General features: G+C 42.4%; 1 protein-coding gene across 2 annotated transcripts in view; it reads left to right on the forward strand.

Moving 5' to 3' along the window:
• LOC126457021 (caspase-1-like) overlaps positions 1–25,326 on the forward strand; it is a 151,072-nt gene that overhangs the window by 95,753 nt on the left and 29,993 nt on the right. For both annotated transcript variants that reach the window (XM_050092992.1, XM_050092993.1), the window contains exon 2: positions 14,992–15,806. In XM_050092992.1, coding sequence (XP_049948949.1) covers positions 14,992–15,806 — 815 coding nt within the window. The remainder of the gene's footprint in view (positions 1–14,991; positions 15,807–25,326) is intronic.

A 25,326-nucleotide genomic window follows, 5' to 3' on the forward strand; every position in this document is an offset into this window, starting at 1 on the left:
ACACAAAGTATGTACATATTTACGTAATTAAAATGGGTAAAATATGTAAGAAAACATTTAACATAAGGAAAATATTTTGTAAAATATTCAACACAAACCGATAGTTAAAGCTGAAATTTACCTCTGAATTACACTATAGACTACTATATCAACGTAATATGCAGTCACAAGTGACAGAAATACGTAAAGTAATTAAGGAGCCACAATTAATAGTACTTAATTTCTTTTGAAAGTCTTTATTGTGTTAATAAAACTACTTTTTGTCCCTTCTGTTTACTAAAATCTCAATCGTCACTGAAATTACTAAGATACATTACCTTGGAGCTGTGAATTGCGATTTTGAAGCGCAAGGAACACCCAGGTTCTTGTCCAAATTATCTGCAGTTCTAGAGTGTAGTATCGGTTCAGGCGGCAACGCTAGTTTCGAAAGTCCCTTAGAGTGGCACACCATGAGAAACTAGGGATGCCGGGTTCAGAAGTAGAAGAGCCGGACTGGACATTATATTCATCCCGTCATTTTGCCCTAAACGCAGGACCACCTATTATAAATAGAAATGATATTTTGAGTCTATTAGTAATAACAATTATAGTAAGCTTTTTGCGAGAGCAACGTTAAAGGTGCTAAAACAAATGAGTAAACAGCCTTACGATTATGAGAGCAACTAAGAGCTCAGTCTTCTTAATCGCTCAGTCCTCTAAGACAACCTTAGATCAAAATAAACTAAATGTTCTTCATTGAGCTAGGTAAAAAAAATTATCGTCTCCTATGAGACAGAAAACGAAAGAAATTTTCATTAACTTTGGTCACCTCATACTTTTTTCCCGCTAAATTTGCCACAGATCGAAGAATTTGTCATCGAACTTCTCGTTGTTTTTCTACATAAAATATCTGCATTTTCAGCTGCATGTTTCCAGGTTGGGACATCGGTTAACGTGATGCACTGAAAGAAATTCAATTGGGTGCTGAACTCGCATGTCCCGGATTTGTAGTCCACGGCAATTATTATGAGCAGTCAAACGAAAACCGGCCACCGGCCACAGCAGAACCGAGGAATGGATACATTAAAAAGTAATCACTACACGCGTTAAGGCATTGATCCCACTGAGAGACGTGACGATCAACCCCTGTTTAGTAGAACGTGGTCGGTCACTCATGCCACCACAACCGCACGCAGTCTTTTACTTCCTCGTCCGAGTTTCAGACGTGCACGCACGTCTGTCTTAACGTGGGCAAAGGTACGAAGATCACACGGTGAAGGATGCGGGCTGTACAGAGAATGTTACACTGTTAGCCAACCAAATCGCTGAAGTACAGTCTTCGTCCGATTGGCAGTGTGGGGGCGGGCGTTATCGTGACCTCCTTAGACAGTAGGGGTCCTCTGCGCGTAACTACGATCAGCGTGCATCACTATGAAGACACTTGGCAGAAACTGCGACGCACCATAAAGCGCCCATGAATGCTTGGGAAGGAATCAACCTGTTGGGCGATCACGCCCGCTCCCAATCAGACGAAGGCTACGCTTCAGCGGTTTGGCTGGGAAACACTGCAAAATACTCCGTACGGCCGGGATCTTCCACCGTGTGATTTTGCACAGCTTTGGCGACCTGATGAATGACATGCGTGGACGACGGTAAGTCGGACAAGGAAGTGCAAGAGTGGATGTGGTTGTGGATCGGTCAGCGGCCGACCGCGTTCTACGAAACAGAAATGGATCGTCTCGATTTTCAGTGGGATAAATGTCTTAACGCGTCTGGTAATTGCTTTGGAATGGAACCATTGCATGGTCCCGTTGTGACGGGTTTTCATATTCCATTTGACTGCCCCTTATTTGTACATATTACTGCTTGATCTAAATTATTGCACTTCATTTTTAGGTCTCTTAGAATTCGGAGAACTTCGGTTAGACAGAAGTTCTGCTACACTCTTTCAGTGACATGCGACCGTAAAAAGCCAAACTTGACCGGATAAAGCTGCACGCCCGGTGAACAATGGTTTTAGAGACGTACTTCCTTGGTATGTGGAAGTATTGATTTACTTCTTGGTAGCCACCGCAGGCTTGTTCGATAATATGTTTGCAATGTACGCCTTTGGAATTCTGAAGTGGGTTAAATGTTGATAAAATACGCGTAAGAAGCTCCAGGGTGAAGGCTGCTGCATCCGAATAAATTACTACTTTAATACCCTGAGGCCACAATACTTCAAGATTGTCATTCACAAAATGAGCTACTTGTAAATGATTTGTGCGTTCCAACGCTTCGCAAGAAATTACTACAGGCTTTCGTGGACTCTTCATTGAAGAGTTTCTCAAGAGTGGGATCGCCAATGAAACGTTCACATACATCGGTTTCTGCATCGTCGGCTATCCACATGTTGAAGTTATGTATACAGTATACGCCACACACATTTTAGGACGTCCTTGTAAGAAAAATGTTAATAGTGAAACTTCTCCTTTGAATGTTAAGGACGACAGTGCTGCAAAAACTCGTAAGTTATTTGATTTTCAAACAGTTGAGCAAAACTCAACGTACTCAGTTTTCTCTTTACTGACACAATATTTTAGCGCAACTCAATCTGACTTTCAGTAATTCCTATAAAAGAATGGCCCTGACTAACAATAACCTATACCTTTCATGAATCACTTACCTCACAAAAATCTTCGTGGCTCGAACTACTGCAATACAGCGAGCGCTAATACTGCCACCTAAATAAAAGTTTCTGACTACTGAAGGCGATTACCGATAGGCGTAGTTAGCAAATGAAAGATTTTGATAGAGAACAAACAATGTACCTACCTTAATAGCGTTCAAAAGTCATATATATATAATTTTGTGAAATCCAATTAAACAAATGTCCTTCTTCCGACGGACACGCGTTCAGATCGTCCGCTTATAGTAACCTCTCAAAACTCTGGCATTTCTCTCCGCACATCCACCACCACTGCTGGCGGCTCACCTCCAACTGCCCAACGTTTCACTAGCGAATGAGTCCAACTAGCCACAGTCAGCGATTTTCATACAGAGCATTAAGCAAACCTAAACAGCCTACTTCCAATAGTTTTTCCTATATGTCGTAGAAATGGGCTGTGGTATTCAGATACCTGAAGTTTGTATCCTGGAACGTCAGCAGCAACCTTATCGGAGAACGTATCATGGAAAAATTGATGATAGGAGTTTCCGAGTCTTTTTAGTCTGCGTCACTGAAAATTTCTCCACATACGTACATCCATAGTTCACGAGTTGCCAGTATTGGTGCGTTATGTATCATTCGTGAAACACCATAAGGTGACTTGCAGTTCACATGAGGATGTAAACAATGTCTCAGTATAAACTTTCCTAGAGTTGTCAAGAGGTCTTGACCGGACAGCAGTGACGACAGTTTCGATAAGTATTTCATGCTTGTGACAGTGCAGTGTTGTAAAATTTTACTGCACGTCAGCTATTGTTGCAGTTGTTAATCACGGTGACTATTTACAATTACATCGCTAACAGCCACAATGAATCGAACAATTGCCATGAATAAAGTACCGCGCTCCCCTCCTTTTCCGTACCTACTATATAGCCGCAATAAGCCTTTTTTTATGGCTACTTAATCGTGTGATGGCGCACGCACGCACGCACGCACACACGCACTCTCTTTGTGTGAGTGGGGGTACTTAATTCGCGCAATTGTTTGATTTATTACGGCTATTAGCAAATAAAGAAAGCCGCTTCGGTGGTGTGTTCTAAGCCACCCGTTTCCCGGTGGTGGTGGTGGTGGTGGTGGTGGTGGTGGAGACGTGGTTGCTGTTACATGCCTTCAGCTGCCGTAGAATCCTATCAGGGTTACATGATCACTATTCACTTACCTAATTCATTGCTGGTTATACACGTTTCGTTCTCAAACAGCCTGGCAGTTTCTTGCAGGTATTGCCGTAAAGTAACACATCCTGATATCTCCATATTCCAGTGTTCATAGTTAACCTGGATATTTTTCGTATGTTCTGTCACGTGCGGCGGCAACAGGAAACACTGGATTTTGAAGCAGTATGCGAAACAGTCCTCGTACGGGGGTACTTAGGAAAGTAAGTTGTACTCTCGACTCGCGTTACGATGATAGAGCCGAAGAATGAGGAATTATCAGAAGAGATTTACTGTTCTGCGTGTTCTGCACAGACAGTTCTGCTTCAGTACGGGTAACAGATGTATCAATGTGGAACTGAAATGTTGCGGCAACTGGGAACGTACTCCAAAGCGTAAGTATGCGGGGCATAAGATTATTGTGAGAAAAACATATAAATAACACACATTCACCGTGAAATTCCGGCGGTATATGGGCCAAATGCCGTGTGGCGCCCTACCATAGTGAAATGGACCCAACAATTTGAGCAGTGCCGCATAGAGGTGAATGATACTGATGGGGAAGGAAGGCCATAGACATCGAACGCAGGCGACAATGTGGACTCAATCGATGAACTGATCCGCAGCAGTCGCTTAACTACCAACATTGAGGCTCCGTCGAGGAACTGAAAGATGGGCAGAACGTTCTGACCGTCCTTGAGACTTGGTGTCAACATTGATGAATAGTATAATTTGTGTTGCTTTGAAGTTGCGTACAGCACTTAATAAGTCACCTAGCCACCTGTTGGCCGCAGAGGAGAAATTATTTCTGTAAAGAAAGCAGTTTGCGCAATGTTGTGAAATTTCCTCACAGATTGAAACTTTGTGCCGATCTGAGGCTCAAAACCGGTGTCTTTGGAAAAAACGAGCGTTACTGGCGGGAGTAAAAGCTCTGCTGGTGGTTCATGAGTCGTGCCTTGCTTGGCAGCTCATTCGGTCAGAGCACTGCCCGTGAAAGGCAAGGGCACCTGGTTAGTTTTCGTCCGGCACACAGTTGCAATGTGTGGAAGTTTGATATTAGCTGGCAATATACGGCGGTGGGAAGGGGGCGGGGGGTGTTTGCTGCGATGTGCCAGCTCTTTCGCGGATAGCTCTGACGGACACAGCCTGCCGATCTCAGGCCTGTCGGATTAGCCAGCGGCCTGAGGCGCTGCAGTCATGGACTGTGCGGCTGATCCCGGCGGAGGTTAGAGTCCTCCCTCGGGTATGGGTGTGTGTGTTTGTCCTTAGGATAATTTAGGTTAAGTAGTGTGTAAGCTTAGGGACTGATGACCTTAGCAGTCAAGTCCCATAAGATTTCACACACATTGGAGCATTTTCAGGCCTGTCATTTTTCACTAACGTGCAGGCACGCCAACTGCTCCGAAGCGCGGCTCTTGCGTGTGTGCTGGCGCGCGAACTGGTAGTTAAGTTCGTAAATTTTCGTTATTACTCAGCGGACGCTGTACTGTGGTGTGTTCAGTAAGCCACAGGCGACGGATTCGAGTAGTTGCCGCTGTCTCGCCGAAAGTGCAGTGTAAAGTGCGACGTTTCTAGACATTTTGAATACTGGAAGTCCTTTATATCATTTGGAGAAAGTTAGTATGGACGATAAAAGGAAAAAAAATGTGGCAGTCGCCGAGGGTATGCACCCTGTGGACTCAAATATGGATGAAAAATATGGATTTCCGGAAGGCAATATTCCATCTATATGGGTCTTTCAGAATCGTGGACACTCCTAACAAGGGAAGCTCCCCATCGCACCCCCATCAGATTTAGTTATAAGTTGGCACAGTGGATAGGCCTTGAAAAACTGAACACAGATCAATCGAGAAAACAAGAAGCTGTGTGGAACTATGAAAAAAGTAAGCAAAATATACAATCTGAGTAGTCCATGTGCAAGATAGGCAACATCAAGGACCGTCTGAGCTTAGGAGAGCCGTGGTCCCGTGGTTAGCGTGAGGCGCTTTGGAACGAGAGGTCTTTGGTTCAAGTCTTCCCTCGAGTGAAAATTTTATTTTCGCAAAGTTATGATCTGTCCGTTCATTGACGTCTCTGTTCACTGTAATAAGATTTGTGTCTGTGTTTTGCGACCGCACTGCAAAACCGTGCGATTGTTATTGAAGTCGCGAGCTATATTTGCTGGATTCATATTGCCCACGGAATACATCTCACGTATTTTAATGCACTTTCGTCCAAAGCAGTGAACAGTCAACTGCCAGCCAGGGAGCCTCGTTAGCAGGAATACTCTCTCTTCCGTGCGTTGTAGTCGACTGACGTCGTGTGTTTCGATGTTTGTTTAGGTGTGGCGTCCCCATACTACGGCGCAGCTACCTCGCATCGGACGGACGGACAGATAATAATTGTCTGAAAATAAAACATTAAACTTTCAGTCGATGGACGACTTGAACCAAGGACCTCTCGTTCGGGAGCCGCTCACGCTAACCACGGGACCACGGCGCTCTAGAACTCACATTGTCCTTGATGTTCCATATGTTGCGCATTGACTACTCAGTTTGTATATTTTGCATATTTTTTCATAGTTGCACACAACTTCTTCCTGTTTTCTCGATTGATCTGTGTTTAGTTTTTCAAGGCCTATCCACTGTACCAACTTATAACTAAATCTGAGGGGGGGGTGCTATGGGGAGGTTCCCTCGTCAGAATCGTGAAGATTTGTTATGCTAGGAACAGGGCATTCCTGTTTGTAAAGCACAATAACTTAAAATACCTGTAAAATAATGGACCTAACAGTTAATAGGTAATACAATAATGAACATAGTACAAGCAGTTTTTATAATCGTCAGTGTTTGTACAACTCGCATCTCCCTTTACCACTTCTCTCAGAAGCCTGCACCTATCTGAGCTCTTTCCTGAAACTTGATTCCAAATTTTGTCGCTCTGTTTGTAACTTTTGGTTTTCGGATGGAATGCCGTTTAAAAATATTTCAGCCATCTCTTCGCCACGCCCTATTTTTTTTACTTTCTCGTTCGTATAATGCTCATGGCTGAATTTTCACAAACAAGGTCTTTCGCGCTACAATTCTAGCATATCGATGTGGTCATGGGCTCACTCCATCAGCCTTGAAGCAGCTGAAAGTTGCTGCCACCTGGAAGGCACGGGGAAACTTAACTCGTCGCAGAAATCCGCTCGTATGTGTCCAGCAGGGGAGGCGGGATCATCGTTCCGAGAAGTGCAGGTACCGAACTGAATGTCGTCTCTACCAACGCGCAGGCTGGACGTGCATGTTCCGCAGAATCCGACGGAAATGTCACTAAAATCGGCTCGCTTGGGGGCCAGCTATTAGTTGTGTACCACCGCAACATCACCACCAACTTGGGTTACGTAACCTTATACTGACTTCGACACACACATCTGCCGATCGGTTGTTTCTATTGCAAATCATCTGTAAGTCCCGTCTTGAGGATACGCGAGCTAATCCCGATTGTGAGAGATCCAAGCAAACCTTGCAGTCTGGCTTTTTAGCCAGTCAGCGCTGTGGCTAAAAAATACTTGGGTTCTTTTCTCATACAGACATTCCCATAGGTTCAGCCACATCTAGAGACAATGCTCGCCCGCCCCCTAGTGAGCAAATTTGACAGACTAACGACCGTTCCTGTAGTAAAAACTTCTTGAATAATCTACGCATTCCCGAGTGCCATACTATGCTTAGATTTGTGGAAATCACTATCCTGTCCCGCCATTCTTTTCTGACAAACACTGCCACCAGAGAGAGAATAATCAGCTCTCGCACGGTTAGGGACGTGTTAAGAAAATTCCACAAGGGCGCTATAGCAGCCCGCCGCACAGTTACAACAAGGAAAATAACTCCGCGGAAGGAAATATATATTAAATTACTAATACTCCGACAACATATTCAAAAATGGCTCTGAGCACTATGGGACTTAACACCTGCGGTCATCAGTCCCCTAGAACTTAGAACTACTTAAACCTAACTAACCTAACGACATCACAAACATCCATGCCCGAGGCAGGATTCGAACCTGCGACCGTAGCAGTCGCGCGGTTCCGGACTGAGCGCCTAGAACCGCTAGACCACCGCGGCCGGCGAAAACATATTCCAGTAACACCTCACTCGCCGCGCAATGATTCATGGAGCCTCAAAGACGCCTAGAGGATGGGGAATAGTTTTCTCGCCTGCGTTGTTAAATCAGTCAAGCGAAAGAACAGAAGGTGCAGTGAGTACAGTTTGGAAACCGTTCTCTATCTCTCTATCTCTATCTCTATCTCTATCTCTATCTCTCTCTCTCTCTCTCTCTCTCTCTCTCTCTCTCTCTCTCTCTGCGTGTGTGTGTGTGTGTGTGTGTGTGTGTGTGTTTCATTTTCGTAACCAATAAAACAACGTATTTTGGAAAAGGATTTAATATTAACGCATGTAAGAACGAACACGAGAACACTGGGAAACGGGTTAAAGGATTGCGCCAATCTAGCAGCATGTCATCGACCTTGGCGTTACAGGGGTCGACGGGTGGGGACGAGCAGTGTTCACATGTTCCATGCCACATGATGCTGCGGTGGTGTGGTGTGAAAAAGTGGGGAGGAGAGGAGAAGGGGTGGGGGGAGGGGGAAGGAGTTGGGAGGCACTGCCGCTCCGCCTGGTTTGGAGTAACAAAGAACTGATAGCGAGCGTCGTTATGCGTCAGCGGTTGAGCGATCCGCCGCACGTGCAGGCTTTGTACACAAAGGATCGTCGCGCTGCACGTCTTCTCGGAGGCGTGTCGAGCTACGTTCGCGCCATCTGTTCTCCGCCTCTATAAACATTAGCAGGTTTATGCCAGGCGTAAATCAAGCAAGCTGCCGCACGGTGGCGGTAGCGTACGCCGCGAGCTGTTTGTTTCTTCATCTGACCGGCACACAGTCGCTCATGAGTACTACGGTTTCTGGAATGTCGGCAAAACCAGACACCACGGTTAGAGGGATTCTCGGACGAGTAAAAGCAAACAAGCCAAAATAAAAACTGACATACCAGTTTTCTTTTCGCTCTTAACAGCGATAGAGTACTTCCGGAAGATGAGGTAACGGCAAGTAGGAACAAGTTAACGCAAGCCGACCAGGTGTCAGGAGGGGGTGGGGGCGTGGGGAGCCCCCCTCCACCCAAAACCCTAGGAAAAGCGAAAATGGATTTCGCATCCTGCCCCGCGAGGAAGACGTATCGGTGTGGGAACCAGTTCGAAGAAGCCAAAATGTGGACGAGTAACTAGTACCTCCAGAGCCGTTGTAACATCTCTCAACTGTTTTGCCATTTCCCGCGAAGTTAACAAAACTGGTCCACACTCACCCCGCCCCTCCCCCTTCTCGACTCCAGCTAACTAAATGCCTGGGTTTGCTCTTCGAAGCTGACAACTGTCAACACCTCGTAACTACTTACGGAATATTGTTGACATGTGACGATACATGAAGACAGACATACAAAGTTAAAACTATTATAAGTAGGATAGTTAATAAAGTAACTTCCTTCATATCTAGAAACACAGGTATGTCAAATTATCAGAGCCATAAGTGTGTGGTCGTTATTGAAATACTGTGTGCTTGTTCTTCCCCTCCAGGTTATGAAGCTGCCAACTGTGTACTAATTAAATGTACTCTTCAAGGATAAGTATTTGTCTGAATATCGAAAGACAGACGAGGTGTTCAGTACAGATCTTACCAGCGCAGACAGAAAAAAAATTAAGTCAGATAACGCATTTCGAAAACCATTGTACTCAGTGGCGTACCAACCTATTCAGAGATTTGTATAGTGTGAATTAGACGTAAATCTTAGCAGCAGAACCGTTCAGCACACTAATTTAATGGTCCCATATATGGGCCCAGTTTCATTGGTCCTGGTTCTTAGAAACAATTCCGATCCTTAAACTTCGAAAAGATATCTCATAGTTCCTCTGAGATGACTAGCAGTACATCAGGTTTACTGCAGACTGCAATCACGATCGGTCATTGATATCGTTTTTACTGCTATTGTTTTGTTGTTGTTTTGTTGTTGTTTTGTTGTTGTTTTGTTGTTGTTTTGAAGGCATTTATTTAGTTTCTTTTTAGACTTCAAAAATGTTACAATCAGTTTAAGAATGTAGTTTTCCTTCCCACGTTTGGGGTAGCAAATTCTTCAAATTCAATTTTCACAGCTCTGTCTTGATAAACATGGAGGAGTAGAAGATACTCGGCTCTAGACTAACAAATGCAGGTGTTAGTAAGGCGCAGGATAACCGCTCAGATGACAGTTGAAGTGTCATTAGGCGAATAACTTCTTGAGATAGGTACTTAACCCTCCCACATTAGGCAGCAAGTTCAGCCATGGGGAATACACTGCGTGGTTGTACACCAGTCGTAATAGGTCGCAGCATTTCGAATTCTGCGTGAAATATGTACCGGTTAAACTAGATTGTGTGTGCACGCTGAAGGAACTCCTGGAAACTTCGTGTAGGTAGAGGATTTGTTTGGGAGCAAAACTCTCTCAAAGATACGACAGTCGCATTAGATTCTCTTGGTTGAACCTTCAGTGAAACATTCAGGAAGTGGTAAGAATTTCAAATACACTGTCTGTGTGGTACAATCACGCTGGTATTTTTCTTGATTCTTGGAATAATATATGGCTCCAACAGTATATCAAACGCTTCTGGACCGATGATTCAAAAAAAGCACTTTCAGAACATCAACGGATCGTTTCACTCGAAGGTCAGTTGGTTGGTCGGTAAGTTTTCTGTGCTGCTATTGGGTGACGCTGTGACGTCACTAAGGAACAGCGTCTGCCTCGGGAACAGCGCTATCACATGTGGGCACACCTGTCCGTGGCTAAACACAGGGCGTACATGAAGTCCGGGAACACTTCCAATTATTTATTGCACAAAAACTAAATATTATACAGATGTCATACATTTCATTTTGAAGAGAAACTCTGAAAGTTTGCAAAAAGAAGAAAAAAACATTCGATATGTGAACCATGTGTGACCCGGCAGACCTCAAGACGGTAATCGAATTCGTGCCATAGCCGTCCCAGCATAGCATCCTGTAGTGTTATACTCTTGAAGCCCACATAAAAAGTGGGTAGTTAGCGCATTTATTCGATGTATTTATGCTGTGTTTTATACCGAAATAATGAAATGTAAACAGCTGTTCTGCTGTTGCTAGAATGTTACTGCTCCATTCTGCAGCTTGTCCTGCTATTAAACACTCCAAAAAATTCAAAGATCTATCGAATCGAAACATGCAAAAGGCCCAGTTTTCTGTCATGGTAATTGTTTGAAATGAGTATGCAATTTTCTGAGCTGGCACAAAGAAACGTTTTAACGTGTAAACAAGATATAACGGCCATCATTTAGTATTCGTCACAAGTTTCAAAGAAATTCAACTAACAAGTGGACGCTGTCATTTTCACCATAGAAATTATTTCACTCCGGAAATTATGCGTTTTATTTGTAGCAAGAATATGAACTAGCAAATCTAACTGAAACATATCTCAAAATACGTTCAAAATATTTCAGAATGGTGGAACTGCTGTTTGTCAAAGATCGGAAGGTTGACACTGCAGGTGGAGGATATTAGAGTATTTCCCTGAGAACATTCAACTTTTCTGCAAAATGGCGCACAACGTAATGGACTTGCAAATGTGCTCCTTCACCTATTGAACCCGTTTCGACCGTTATACCAAACTTCTAATTTTATTAAGTGAAAATATTTTGCCCAGTATTCGATTAATTTTACGAGGCACAAGTGTACATTTATTACTTGTTAATGCATTTTTATTACTTTCTTTATAGTACAGACGTCGTCTCGTAGATGAACTAGCTAATCAAACTAAAACATCACGTGGTCGTGATTTCAAAGACGTGTTTTTTCAGATCATTTCTTCTCTGTAATGCCGCTACGGTGTTACGTAAACGTGCTTTATCTGAAGTCTTGCAAACATCATGTGTAAATGTACATTTATGGGCACTCTTCTGTGTTGAAAACTTTTCTGGAGGTTCGCTGCTTCATCTGCGACTATTCGTCGAAATGTTTCTTCCTTTCTTCCGTTATACGTGGTGTGCTATCAGTCGCGTTACTACTACAAGGCAAATTACACGATGGGAGTGCATCACTCCTAAGCACGCGTTTACGCGCTAAATGTAGAATTCCGAATGCAGGTCTCTAACGTAATCACTTTCCCTGAACTGAAAGCATATTGTAGCATTAGCTACACTGAGTCTTTTCTTGAGCATTTAGACAGCCAAATCTGCAGACTCCAGCACTACTTCATTTAGCCTTGTGACTGTATGTATTACAGCAAACAGTGCAACCTGGTATTGTTTGCTCATACTCAAAACACGTTAGTTTCCATATCAACTCCATACATAAAGGTAACTAAGGAAAACCTTACCACTCACGAAATCACAAAGCCTCCAACATACACACATGGGCGCGAAGTGTTCCTCTGACGTGATGCGCGCAATGGCAGAAACGCGATTGCTTCAGCGCAGCGTTTACTGCGCTCACCCTAGTTTCACTAAGGTTGCATCAAAATGAATAGTCTGTAGAGGTCTGGCCAGTTCTTTGTATAGTGTAAACACTGAAGTAGCGACTTTTTAATAGAAAATTGGCTCAAACCTTTCGATCAGATTCGCATAGCCCCGCAGGACTGACCAACCGTTCGTAGTCTTGAGTCATGTGCACTCAATACGCCGGTCATTGTTCTGTACCCAGTCATAAATTTCCCTGAAATGTTTCAAGTATTTTACACTTGCAGCTCATTGGGTCCGACTTACGTAGAAGTTGCCAAGACATTGCACAATGGATCACAGCTTCTTGAAACTTTCTGTAATGAAAGATCAAAACAATGATGACTGTGTGTGTGTGTGTGTGTGTGTGTGTGTGTGTGTGTGTGTAAATAGAAATCAGTCCTCGTAAAATTATTAGGAAGAATTTCGTGGTGGCACTCAGCATTTTCGACCTAGAGCCCAGAGGACTGTTCGAATCTAGAAAAAAGGTTTTGCTTTAAGCGTCTCATCGTCGACTAGTAACCGTACGAGTAAACTGCTCCTGGTCAGCCACCTCCGTCGTTGAATCTGTCACAATTGCGTCAAACGGCCAATTTTTTATTTGCCGCATGATGTCTCAAGTGATACATAATTTCCAATATAAGTATTGCTAGAGTCGGCCAAATTTCGCGGCGCTTCAGCCAGATCTTTTAGTTCAGGTAAATCGCTCATCTTACGGAAGAGTGTAAAGAGGTTTCCATTGATTGTTTCATGACGCCTCAGTACCTTTCCCGTACTGTTGAGGAACCTGAGTGAACTTGAATTACTGATAACCCGATTGCAGTTTCCTTTTGAGCGGCCAGCAGATGGTGCGTGAGTTGGCGGAACACACGTGTGCGATTTTCTCTTTATTCAGTAATACCGACAAATTCGAGACGAAAAGGGATTTTGTCGTGTACTTTTCTACACGTCATATGCAGTTAACAGTAATCGTGTTCTACAAAAAGGTAGGTGTGTGTGTGTGTGTGTGTGTGTGTGAGAGAGAGAGAGAGCCATAGCAGAGAAGACACTCTTTCCTTCGTATTGTAGCCACGAATAAGGCAAAGCACCTCGATTCACAAGATTTCAATTACTTCGCGGAAACTTATGGCATGATATTATATAGTTCGGGCATTTAACATTGGCTGACGTGTAGTAGCTTAAAGGATTCGACTGTTTGTTTAACCAAAAACTGCTGTCAACCAAATACCATTTGCTTATTTGTTGATGTACATTCAATTTTTTTATCGCTGCCTCTACCTGTAGTTAGTGCACACCGTAAGTGAATTTGATGGTATGGGGGGGAGGGGAGAGGAGAAAGCGTAAAACCGTAACTAGCCACTCCCCGCCCACGACTTGGGGGGGAGGGGGGTCTGCAAGTGCTCTCCCCCCTCCCCCCCCCCCCATCCACCCCTCCTCTCACCGGGGTCGTTTGTGCATGCAGTTTCTCCCGCATCAGATGTTTCTCTTTGTTGTCGTAGACCCAGTCAGTGCGGTACGTGTTAGGAAAATATGATATTAACATTAGAGAACATGCCGCACGATGTCGGTACATTGAAAGTTCAAGAGAACGAGGGTGACAGCCATTCGTTCGTTAACGCGTGATTCTACGTGAATAAGCTTGATCTAACGAAATACTCCGGTGAACAGATTCTGTTACCACCGCCTTCTGATAAAATGCTCATGTATTTAAAGGAATTGGCATCTACAGTTTTAGTTCATACGAGGTACGGTAGAAGAAACTTGATGTGTCAGTTGATTCTTACCATCGATTTCGCTGTACAGAATCCGTTTCCCAAGCCGTCTGGGCCAATCTTTGTTTTTGGAAGCAATGGTAATCAGTTTATAACGAAAATATAGATATGACTGCTCTAAACATTCTATGCATAAATCCTAGATAGTTTCAGGATGCAGTCCAAAGCGGTGGCCAAGGATTCTCTTGACCTGTAGCTAGCGTGTGGAAACAGCTGTGCTTGTTCCTAGAAATTCCCTTTCGTAGTTCGAATTAGAAGCTTTACCACAGGGGTAGTCAAACGTTTTGATCCACCGACCACTTTTGTACCTCTGTTAGTAGTAAAATCACCCGCGCATCGTTTGCACAGTAATGGTGATTTATAAAGTAGGGAAGTAACGTTAGTTAAAACACACATTACTAACCACATTTTTCGTCAATTTTTTTAACGAAATCTAATGAAAACGTTCTTAAAACGCCTACCCTATCGCCCACCATGACAGAGGGAACGCCCACTATAAAATAGTGGGCGGTAGGGACCAGGTTCATTTTAACTGTTGTAGCAGCAGTCGTGATTGGTGACTAAATTGTGAGAATTCAGTTCTTCTTAAATAAACCGTTCTCTTTAATGCGCAGGCATGTTTCTGCGCTTGTGTGTCATCATTGATGGGTGTTAATATTCAGTTTTTCTAGAAAACACATGGTTGGTTATTAAAAAGAGCCACTGTTTGCATAATACGCGGACCTGAATTCCAATTATTTCCGTTTGTTGTATTTGGAACTTATTATTTGTCGTCTAAATTAGAATAGTATTTCATTTAGATTTATCGTAATGTAGTTTTTGCCACAACATAGTAAAAAGCACTTTAATTATTCTGCTCTGTTTTATTTTTCAGAAAACTGATAATACGAAAGGACATCAGAGCAGTGCGTCCAACACTTCAGGGACGAAAACTTACTCCAGTGAAGCTGTGCAAGTACCCGAAGCTAATGGGTTAGATAGCTCCGCTGGATCGGAAAACATTGAAGCATTCAGTAGCTATACGGACCGCAGTGCTCATCAGAGAAAGAGGAGAGAGAGTCGTGGTAGTGAGGAAGTAAATGATACAATGGGTGAAAAAGATAACCTTGCCAAAATAAGAGTTGTGACCAATGAGCTCACAGACACTACTCGGATAGTGAAATCAGATGGACAGGATCTGTCTGCAAAATTGGAGAGAAAGGTGTACATCGGAAGCAGCGATGAAAGCGATTTGAACGAAGTCTTTTTCAACTTCGAGAAGACTGCCAAAGAGGACAAGGAGAACAATGTGGACGTGGTCGCAGACAATAATAGGAACCACGAGACTGAGACGAAGTGTTACCCGAAGCGGACAAGGCGAATGTCCGATGTGATAGACTCCATTGGTGACTCGTTTAGTTCGGATAAGAGCGGTCGCTATTCGCGGAAGTCCAGCAGTAGCTCCCCGCCAGCCACTCCCCCATCCGACGCCGGTTACAGCAGCGTCCACTCGACGCCGTCGCACACGAAGCCAACCAAGGCGACACCTTGCAGGGTGAGCGACACAACTGATGCCGGCTGCGATATTAGAGCCAAGTACGATTGCCAGGGCAGCGCGAATGCTGCACCTACGGAGATGGAGGAGAATGAGACCACTGATGCCGGCCCCATCAGCCAGCAGTTCGAGGACATTAACGACATGATCGTCGGGTGAGTATTCTACGGTTCGATAAATTCACGGTGACTTCTTTATTTTTTTTTTACACTTGCTTGCTGCTAGACGTTATTTATATTAGGTTCAGTACAATGTATTAAAGTTTATTTTCATTTTAAATGGTTTAGGCAATGGCCCATACAACAAAGGACAAGATTTAAAAAAAGAGGCATGACGGGGGGGAAAGTAACGCAGAGGAACATGCGGATGTGAAAGTTGTGTGTGTGTGTGTGTGTGTGTGTGTGTGTGTGTGTGTGTGTGTGTGTGTGATATAGGGGGACGGCGATGTTTATTGTTAGATACGTGTTTGTATGTTCCATATTTCGTGCATTGAGTTTAACACATGCCACTCGCCACAGAAAGCAGTGAAATGCCATTGCGAGACTGGAGGCAACCAATTGGGACAAAAACAGCATACCGAGTTGGAACAATAAGTTCAGGATTTAGACACATTTCGTCAGCTTTATTGCCGTTGGCGTTTTGATATTATTATTATTATTAGCATTATATACTTACAGTCCATCTAATCGGCATAATTTACGAAATATAGTTGTTACCGATATCTTAGAAGAAAGATTAAGGAAAGGCAAACCTACATTTCTAGCATTTGTAGACGTAGAGAAAGCTTTTGACAATGTTGACTGGAATACTCTTTCAAATTCTGAAGGTGGCAGGGGTAAAATACAGGGAGCGAAAGGCTATTTACAATTTGTACAGAAAGCAGATGGCAGTTACGAGTTCATGGGCATGAAAGGGAAGTACTAGATGGGAAGGGAGTGAGACAAGGTTGTAGCCTCTCCCCGATGTTATTCAGTCTGTATATTGAGCAAGCAGTAAAGGAAACAAAAGAAAAATTTGGAGTAGGTATTAACGTCCATGGAGAAGAAATAAAAACGTTGAGGTTCGCCGATGATATTGTAATTCTGTCAGAGACAGCAAAGGACTCGTAAGAGCAGTTGAACAGAATGGACAGCGTCTTGATAGGAGGGTATAAGATGAACATCAACAAAAGAAAAACGAGGATAATGGAATGTAGTCGAATTAAGTCGGGTGATGCTTCGGGAATTAGATTAGGAAATGAGACACTTAAAGTAGTAAAGGAGTCTTGCTATTTGGGGAGCATAATAACTCATGATCGTCGAAGTAGAGAGGATATAAAATGTAGACTGGCAATGGCAAGGAAAGTGTTTCTGAAGAAGAGACATTGGTTACCATTGAGTACAGGTTATGTCACAAAGTCTTTTCTGAAAGTATTTGTATGGAGTTTAGCAATGTATGGAAATGAAACATTGATGATAAATAGTTTAGACAAGAAGAGAATTGAAGCTTTCGAAATGTGGTGCTACAGAAGAATGCTGAAGATTAGATAGGTAGATCACATAACTAATGAGAAGGTATTGAATAAATTGGGGAGAAGAGAAGTTTGTGGCACAACTTGACTAGAAGAAGGGATCGGTTGGTAGGACATGTTCTGAGGCATCAATGGATCGCCAATTTAGTACTGGAGGGCTGTGTGGAGGGTAAAAATCGTAGAGGGAGACAGAGATGAATACACTAAACAGATTTAGAAGGATGTAGGCTGCAGTAGGTACTGGGAGATGAAGAAGCTTGCACAGGATAGAGTAGCATGGAGAGCTGCATCAAACCAGTCTCAGAACTGAAGACAACAACAACAACAACAACAACAACAACAACAACCGAAGACCACTTGCCTGTAGATTACAACATTAAAAAAAATATATTTACCTACCATAAGTTTTTCGGGTCGACAGAAGCGTCCGTTCCAACGCGTCGGCTTTGACCCGTGACGGAAGGGTGTTGTCGTGTGAGACGTTATGACGGCGCGGAGTTTGGTTTGAGTGTGGCTGTCTCCAGTTCCGTTTTATCTTATTTTATTTACTTGTCTGATCTGTGCGTTCTATCTCGTGAGGTTTTTTTTAAAAAGACAAAAAACACTAATCAGCTACTGAAGCATCTTTATCTTCTATGGGTTGCAGGGGTTACGACCCCTGGGGAGGTGGGTGGGTATTCATGCATGGCTGTCTTCACTTACACGTTGTAGCTACGCGAGGCGTCTAAATTTGTTTATATTTAGTTTGCCCCCCACCCAAAACTCCCAATTTCCCGCGCTTGTCCTGTTAGTGTCATTAGGCTTCTTGTGGAAAGTGTGTGTGTTTGTTTTTTGTTTCCGCCATATTTGTGACGTCATGGGTCAAAGCAGACGGGTGGGATCGGACGCTTCCGTATTTCCAATTTTTCTTATCCCATGGCCCTGTCAATAACACCAAATGGGAGCCATGTTTCGTATTGGTGTTATAAGTGATAGGGATCAAATTCCAAACAAGCAAACAAAGATAATGCGAGGCAGAGTTCCTTGATAAATGGCCAACTGACTCGGAACACAAAAACTGGAAAACATTAGTGTTCCAGGTTGAGGCGGAACAGTTGACTTCAAAATCCTACCTTGGCAAATCTGGGCAGGGGCATGGATCTGTCAGAACTAATAACATTTAATGCCAAAATTTTAGCGACAGGACCGGGGTAGTTGATGAAGTTGACTATGATAATCTTCCCTTGGGTGGTACTACCCAATGGTGATGGAAGGACTTAAAAAGGTTTAAAAGTGGATGTGTTACAGTGAAAGAATAAACAATATTAATTAAAAGGTAATGCATGTAGAAGGCATCAACATACCGATCATATCAAAATTATCCGTACATAAAACTCCCTGGCAGATAAAAACTGTGTCACACTGGGACTCGAAACCGGGACCTTTCGTTCTTTCACAGGCAAGCGCTCTACCATCTGAACACCAAAGCAAGACTCAAGACATATCCCCACAGCTTTACTTCCGCCAGTACCTCATCTCCTACCTTCCAAACTTCACAGATGTCTTGTGATACTTGTAGGACTAGTGCTCCTGGAAGAAAGGATACTGCGGGAATATGACTTCACCACAACCTGGGGATGTTTCCAGGAGGAGAAGAGGTACTGGCTGAAGTAAAGCTTTGAGAACAGATTGTGAGTCGTGGTTGTGTAGCTCAGTTGGCAGAGTACTTGCCTGCTATAGGCAAAGATACCAGAGTTCCAGTCCGGCACACAGTTTCAATCTGCCAGGAAGTTTCAGATCAGCACGCTCTGCTGTACAGTGAAAACTTCATTCTTGGGGTATCTGTACAATTCATAATGAACATAGACACACAGAACTGGTTCCAGTCATAAAAAAAAACCCTCCATCCTTTCAATTTCATTCCGTTTCCCACTTCTCATGTTCACTAAAGATATTAATGGAGAAACGTTTTACAGAGTACAAAGAACTTACATTTACAGGTTAAATTTTCAGATTATCTAAAAGTGAATCAAAATGTGACCAATTTCTTTTGGTGTGGCTTCAGGCTTTTTCAGTTTAAAATTTATGCATTCCATGGAAAGTTCACAATATCCTTATAAGCTGTATTGTCATCGCTGGTCAGAGAGGATTTTAACTTAAAATAGGTGTTTCATTTCGCCTCTTGGCCTGCTCTTGACCTTCTGGTGAAAACAATTTGCTTTCGCTTGAGACCATTTGAGAACTCCGTAGGAAGACCCTTTAACATTAACGTTCCCATTACAAAGTTTTGACCATTCTGCCTTTGCCTTAACTTCAAGCAGTCAATAGTAATGAAACTGTGGAAGGGATTTAGAAATAAGCTCATCGCACAACGAACTAGTCAGCCCCAGGAGAAATCACAGAAGCATCCTGAAGCACGGCCACCAGCATCGATAACGACCATTTTGGCGAAGAAAGATGTCCCCAAGTTCCTTCAGGTGTGCCATATCCATCTGAAGCCACTCACTGATAATTAGACCCCATAAATCTACAAAATTGTGATGCTAATTGATAAGTTTAATCTGCTGTTCCTAATAGTCTGACATTTACTGTGGGATTAAAAATGGGTAATGCAGCATACCAGCCCAGTGTGATGGGGTGTCTGAGGGTTCGTCAAACAAGGAACATAATGCCTGCAGTCCTGTGACAATGACCTTTGCAGCCTGGAAATTGGGAATGTCCACAGCATTCTCCACATGCAGATGTGGAAGGAAGGGCAACACATGGTCACATAGAATTTTGCAATAAAGTCCTGGTTCATGTATATGATAATCTGAATGAGTGAATCAAAGCCATGGTATACAAAGTAGCATCAAAGATGGCAGAACCACCTATGACCTAAATATATCTTCCACACACTCCATGTTAAATGCCTCATTGAGGTGCTGCTGCACTTCTCTTACATTACCTGAAAAGAGCCAAAATGGTGACGTATCAACTACTGCTGTTGTCCAGTTTGGCTTATCGAAGACAAGGACCTTTCTGTGCACTGTGAGAATTGATTTTTCGCGAGGTGACAAACTCCAACATTGTTTCCCGCCATTCCCTTAACAATGTTAAAAAACTGGCAAACATGTACCTGCATTTGCTGCCAGCAAAAATTGTCGGGTTTTAAACCAGTTGGCGTCTCTGGTACGTACTGGGTAAGATATTTTTACGACCACTAGTTCTAAGCCATGCTACTTCGCGCTACATCACTCATTGACATACCAACAAATCCACAAACTTCATTCACAGAGTGGTTTTTGGCACGTCCAAATCATGACAACTACTGCCATTGCCAGACGTCCATATTGACCCAACATAGTATGTAGATTCCATACAGTCGACTGATGTACACATTAAATCGCTGCCAGTCGTGGAGGCTCACGTGATGATGTGGCACTAGTTCATATCTCTAGTACTCCAGAGTGCTCAATGTTATGATGAAGTAACTAATATTTAGTTTGGACAAGTTAGGAACGAGTGTTCCACGTATATGGCAAGCTAATCAGCCCTTGTTGCCACTTTATACTTCAGTGACCTGTGATCCACCGAAAACAGATAAATTTATAGACATTTGGTGGTGGTGGTATTCATCCATAGATCTCTTCTACAATGATACATAACTTAAGAACAAAAAGCAAGGTCATTCATATGTGCTTACATTTCCAGGTTCGCACAGGTAGTCGACCATGGCCTTATAGTAGGAACAGTCCCGGCATTTGCCCGTGTTAATTTAGGGAAATTGTGCAAATCCTAACTAAGGAAGGCTGAAGATTGGAGGCTCCACCCTCCTGAATATAAGGCCACTCTGTTTATAACAATGCTGCCTCATCTGGTTTATCCTCATTGTATAGTACTGTTCTACAAATAAGTTACTTAATGATGTAAAGGCTACACTGTTCATTCATTTCTCTCTCTCTGTCTGTGTCTCTGTCTGTGTGTGTGTGTGTGTGTGTGTGTGTGTGTGTGTGTGTCTGTCTGTCTGTCTGTCTGTCTGTGTCTGTGTGTGTCTGTGTTTTTTACACACACACACACACACACACACACACACACAAATCTTTTGACATCAAGGCCATTTTGTGTACTGTAACTTCCCATTCACTAGCCTTAAAAACTGAGTCAACATCCCTCTATAATGAGTGAGATGTTGAGCTCAGGGAGGGGATAAGATACTAGCATTGTACATTGCATAGCTGCGAGAGTAAGTTTTTCCAGAAAAGAAAGAAAGAAAGGAATGACAGTGCGAAAATGTTACGTGGAATGATGGATGCTTTATTATCCTTATTACTTATTTGTTACATTTGTCAACAAATACCTACTCTGTGTTAAGAAAGTAAGCCTTCAAGGTACAGAAGGTATTGCTTAATAGGCACTTGATAAGGGCTTTTCTAATTAAATTCATAAAATTAATTTCTTAAATTTCCTGCGTTAGTTTAGAGCATAGTTTTATTCCGTGGTGGAAAATGGTGTTTTGAGTTTTGTTTATTTTATTGGTAAATGTAAGTTCATTTGATATATTGTTCCATGGTCATGGACAGAGCTGTTCGTGCAGTAATTACTAGCTGTTTGATGTTACAACTGGTTGGTAAATATACTCGTACAGTGCAGCTGAAGTCTCCCCAGTCTCGACATTTTAAGATGTCCTGCTCTATACTCCCATTAAAATAACTTAGTCTGTAGTTTGTCAGCCGAGTGGCAAGGGGTCACCCACCAGCGAATCGAAGTTCTTTCTCCCGCTCCACGTACTTGCCGTGTTGCCTGTTTCATAGGTACATGAAAAGCCTTGCCATGCTTGCAGCGTAGCCTCTCTCACCACTGTGGCTCACATTTTATAATCTGAGTACAGTTTCCGGTTCTTCAAGCTAATCTTGAAAGGGACAATAGAACACTATTGGTACAGGTCAGGACTCTGTCAACTTAGTTCTGTTCCAAATAGTATGGGCTGTAAGACAGTAGTAATTCAGCTGCTACCGGGAACGTCTCTGTTGGCAGGCATAAGAATCAGCTCCACAGAACTACCACATCGTGGAAGCCACCTCTCTCAAAGAAGCGTGGTACTTAAGTCGTTTGCTAACACCTTGTGCCAGCCATTGGAGAATCAGAATAATGTGGGATTAAAAAGTCAATTCAGATACCTTCACTTTTTCAACTTTATTACTGTATACCTAATAATGTTAAGCTTTTAGTTGCGCAATTTCTTTCTTGACGTTAGATTACCACAGCCACTTCTTATTTCACTGCAACAACATACATGCGACATCAGCACTTTTACATGTTGCACACAACCTGGAAGAAACTAAATGCTATGAGATTCTGTGTGTGATCTTGCTACTGAGCTCATATAAGTAGTATTTCGGGGCAACTGAGTTTTTAATACTACTAGGCCAGTGAACCTGCACTGGTTGTTAACTGGAGAGAGATGTAAGTGGTCGCATTGATTACAGTTCACAGGTATGCCATTTACTCAAGTAAAAAATGAAGCCACTGAATTCTGTAAAAAAGTTTTATATGTTGCCTGTAGCAATGTTCACTAAGAACTCTCAACAGAAAGTAAAAATAATTCCGCATAGAATGAGACTTTCACTTGCCCGTGAAAGGCAAAAGTCCCAAGTTAAAGTATCGGTCTGGCACACAGTTTTAATCTGCCAGGAAGTTCCGCAATTCCCCATGTTTAAAAAACAAAAATTAATTACTCACTATTTCAGCATGGCATCGATTGAGTTTACAAAATACATATTCTCACAAATAATAATGTAATAATGGTCCTCAGAAGAAGACATTCAGACAAGCTTGTAAAAATGGGACCAAATGAATTTATTACACACTTCCCAAATACTTCTAATCCGTACTCTTCTGCAGTCAGAGCAGCAATCCACAGAACTCCTCCGTCTCATTCCCCAGGCTGATTGCTGATATTCCATCAAACGAATGTGAGAATGATCTTAAAAGACCTTCATCGCTAGAACATGCCAGGAATATGTTCTTCGTTCTGTCTCCTTCAGCCATGCTAGGATTAGTTAGCTGCCTCTAATCCATGATCTAGTTAAAGTTCAATAAAATTACAGATTCACATCTGTATACAGTCTAAAACCACTGGTGAATATAATAAAAGTTTTCTAAAAATAGGGTGAAAAAAGCACTAGAAAATTATTTCAAAACTACATCCCGAAGTGGTCACACTGCCTACAGTGATAGATGTACATTTCTTGGAACTGCTATGACACATCCACACATGATCATGGCTCGTCTGAAACTCAAGAGGGTCTGAGAACAATCCATTCCAAAGTACACAAAGGTTCAAAGCATTGTCGCTACCCAGCTTTCAGACTTCTCATGTTCCACGAATGGGTTACGTGTTCAACCCATGGGACTGCAATAGGGTTAAAGATCCCCAGAAGTAACGGATGCTTACATGTTCCGCATAATCGAAATAATAAATCCACTTATTCACTCCCATTTTCATTAGCCACAAGAACAGCAAGAAATGAGAAACTACAGTCACAAATTGCTAATGCTGCAGCACAATATAAATTTCCAAGGTCGTCAGCAACTAATGAAAGAAGATACCAGCTCACGTAAGTATGCTCAGACAACAGTGGCCCAAGAAAATCTCCAAAAAAGTTTTCAGACCTAGAAGCCGAACACACAAGATACATATTTTTAAGGGGAAAGGGTGGCATTTGTAAGGGTTCATTTCTGGTAAATTGCCTCACATCAGTTACTGGTAATTTCAGAATGTGTACACAATACATTTGGCAGCTACACCATAGATATCTCTAGCAACATAAACTACCAATTTTGACAGATCTGAAGTGGCATAAATGCACACGAGTATGACGTGTGAGGTGACTTTCCTGTAACATATACAACAAGGCAGTGTCTCTGAGACCCTCTATGTGTAAACTGAGATATAAGGCAAAAACCATTAGAAATTTTTAATGTATGCTATATAACATTTATTTTCACAATTAATTGTTGTTAAAATGCTTCTAACTTATTGTATTTTACTGAACAAAGTCTGCAGCTTTTACTATTTATCACCCAAAAGCACATAATTTTGTGCTGTTGTTTAAAATAGTACACATAAATGGACTGATAGAGTACTGAATTTTACATTCTGAAAAATTGTGCAATCTCTGTAGCAAATCAATTTCCATATAGAACTAAATTCCAGGATTTAAATTTTCACATCGAGATTCCACCCGACACGCACAAAAGGAAACGCTTTGAAATTCACATTGATTGCTGGGAACTATATTTTTCTTATCACCACTCAACATACTAGATTTTAACACACACTTTTAAGTATATCACTGAAGAAACAGGCAGATCCCAACTACACCTTCCTGAAGTTCTTCCACTGAATGATACTCTTGTTCGATAGCAGAACTGTGATCCCTAGCTAATGTAAAATTGTCTTCTTATTTGTTTATTTCTTGATCTATATCATGATGCCTTCCTCCATAGACTGACTAAAAATTTCATCCAACTAGAGAAAGTTACAACTGACACATTCATGTGAACACACTTTGAGCTATACAGCTCTGTACTGAAGAAAACAGTAAGGCGTTCATGAGGTGTGGTCTAAGAGACTCAAACACCAATTAGAAACACTTAACAACACTAAACACAGAAGGCGATAGGACAAACGATGACAAAACATTGTAGGCTTGGCAATTTATGGAGGACAGGGGGAATATAGAAGCATTCCACTATACCTGGCCTTGGAGAGCGAGTTAGAAAATTTTTGCACGGACTGAGAGACCACATACATCTAGTGAGTTCTGGGTTAACTGTAATACTTACTCCCAATATTGCGTTGTATTTGATGCTGATATAAGAGCAGCTTCAATGCAAAGTTGTTCCAGAAAATCTCAGATTAAGCATGCCATTGCAAATTTGCCCTATTTTATAACTGCTGAGATAGTGCATTATATTTGTGTACATAGGTCTTTTAATTCGTAGACAATAGGACTTCAAGATGTTTCATCTATCAAGGTTGGTGTTTCGACAAAATGCAAAGCACTTTATTAGACTGACAATTTTGACTCTACAAAGAAATTGGTCCCACATTTCCAATGGGAATAGCGATGGGCCTCAAACAAGGAATTTGTGGTGATGACAGAAGTCATGACTTAAATTGTACCGAAAAGGTTGTCGGG

Source organism: Schistocerca serialis, chromosome 2 (genome assembly GCF_023864345.2).
Source record: "Schistocerca serialis cubense isolate TAMUIC-IGC-003099 chromosome 2, iqSchSeri2.2, whole genome shotgun sequence".
In the NCBI taxonomy this organism is placed as follows: Eukaryota; Metazoa; Arthropoda; class Insecta; order Orthoptera; family Acrididae; genus Schistocerca; species Schistocerca serialis.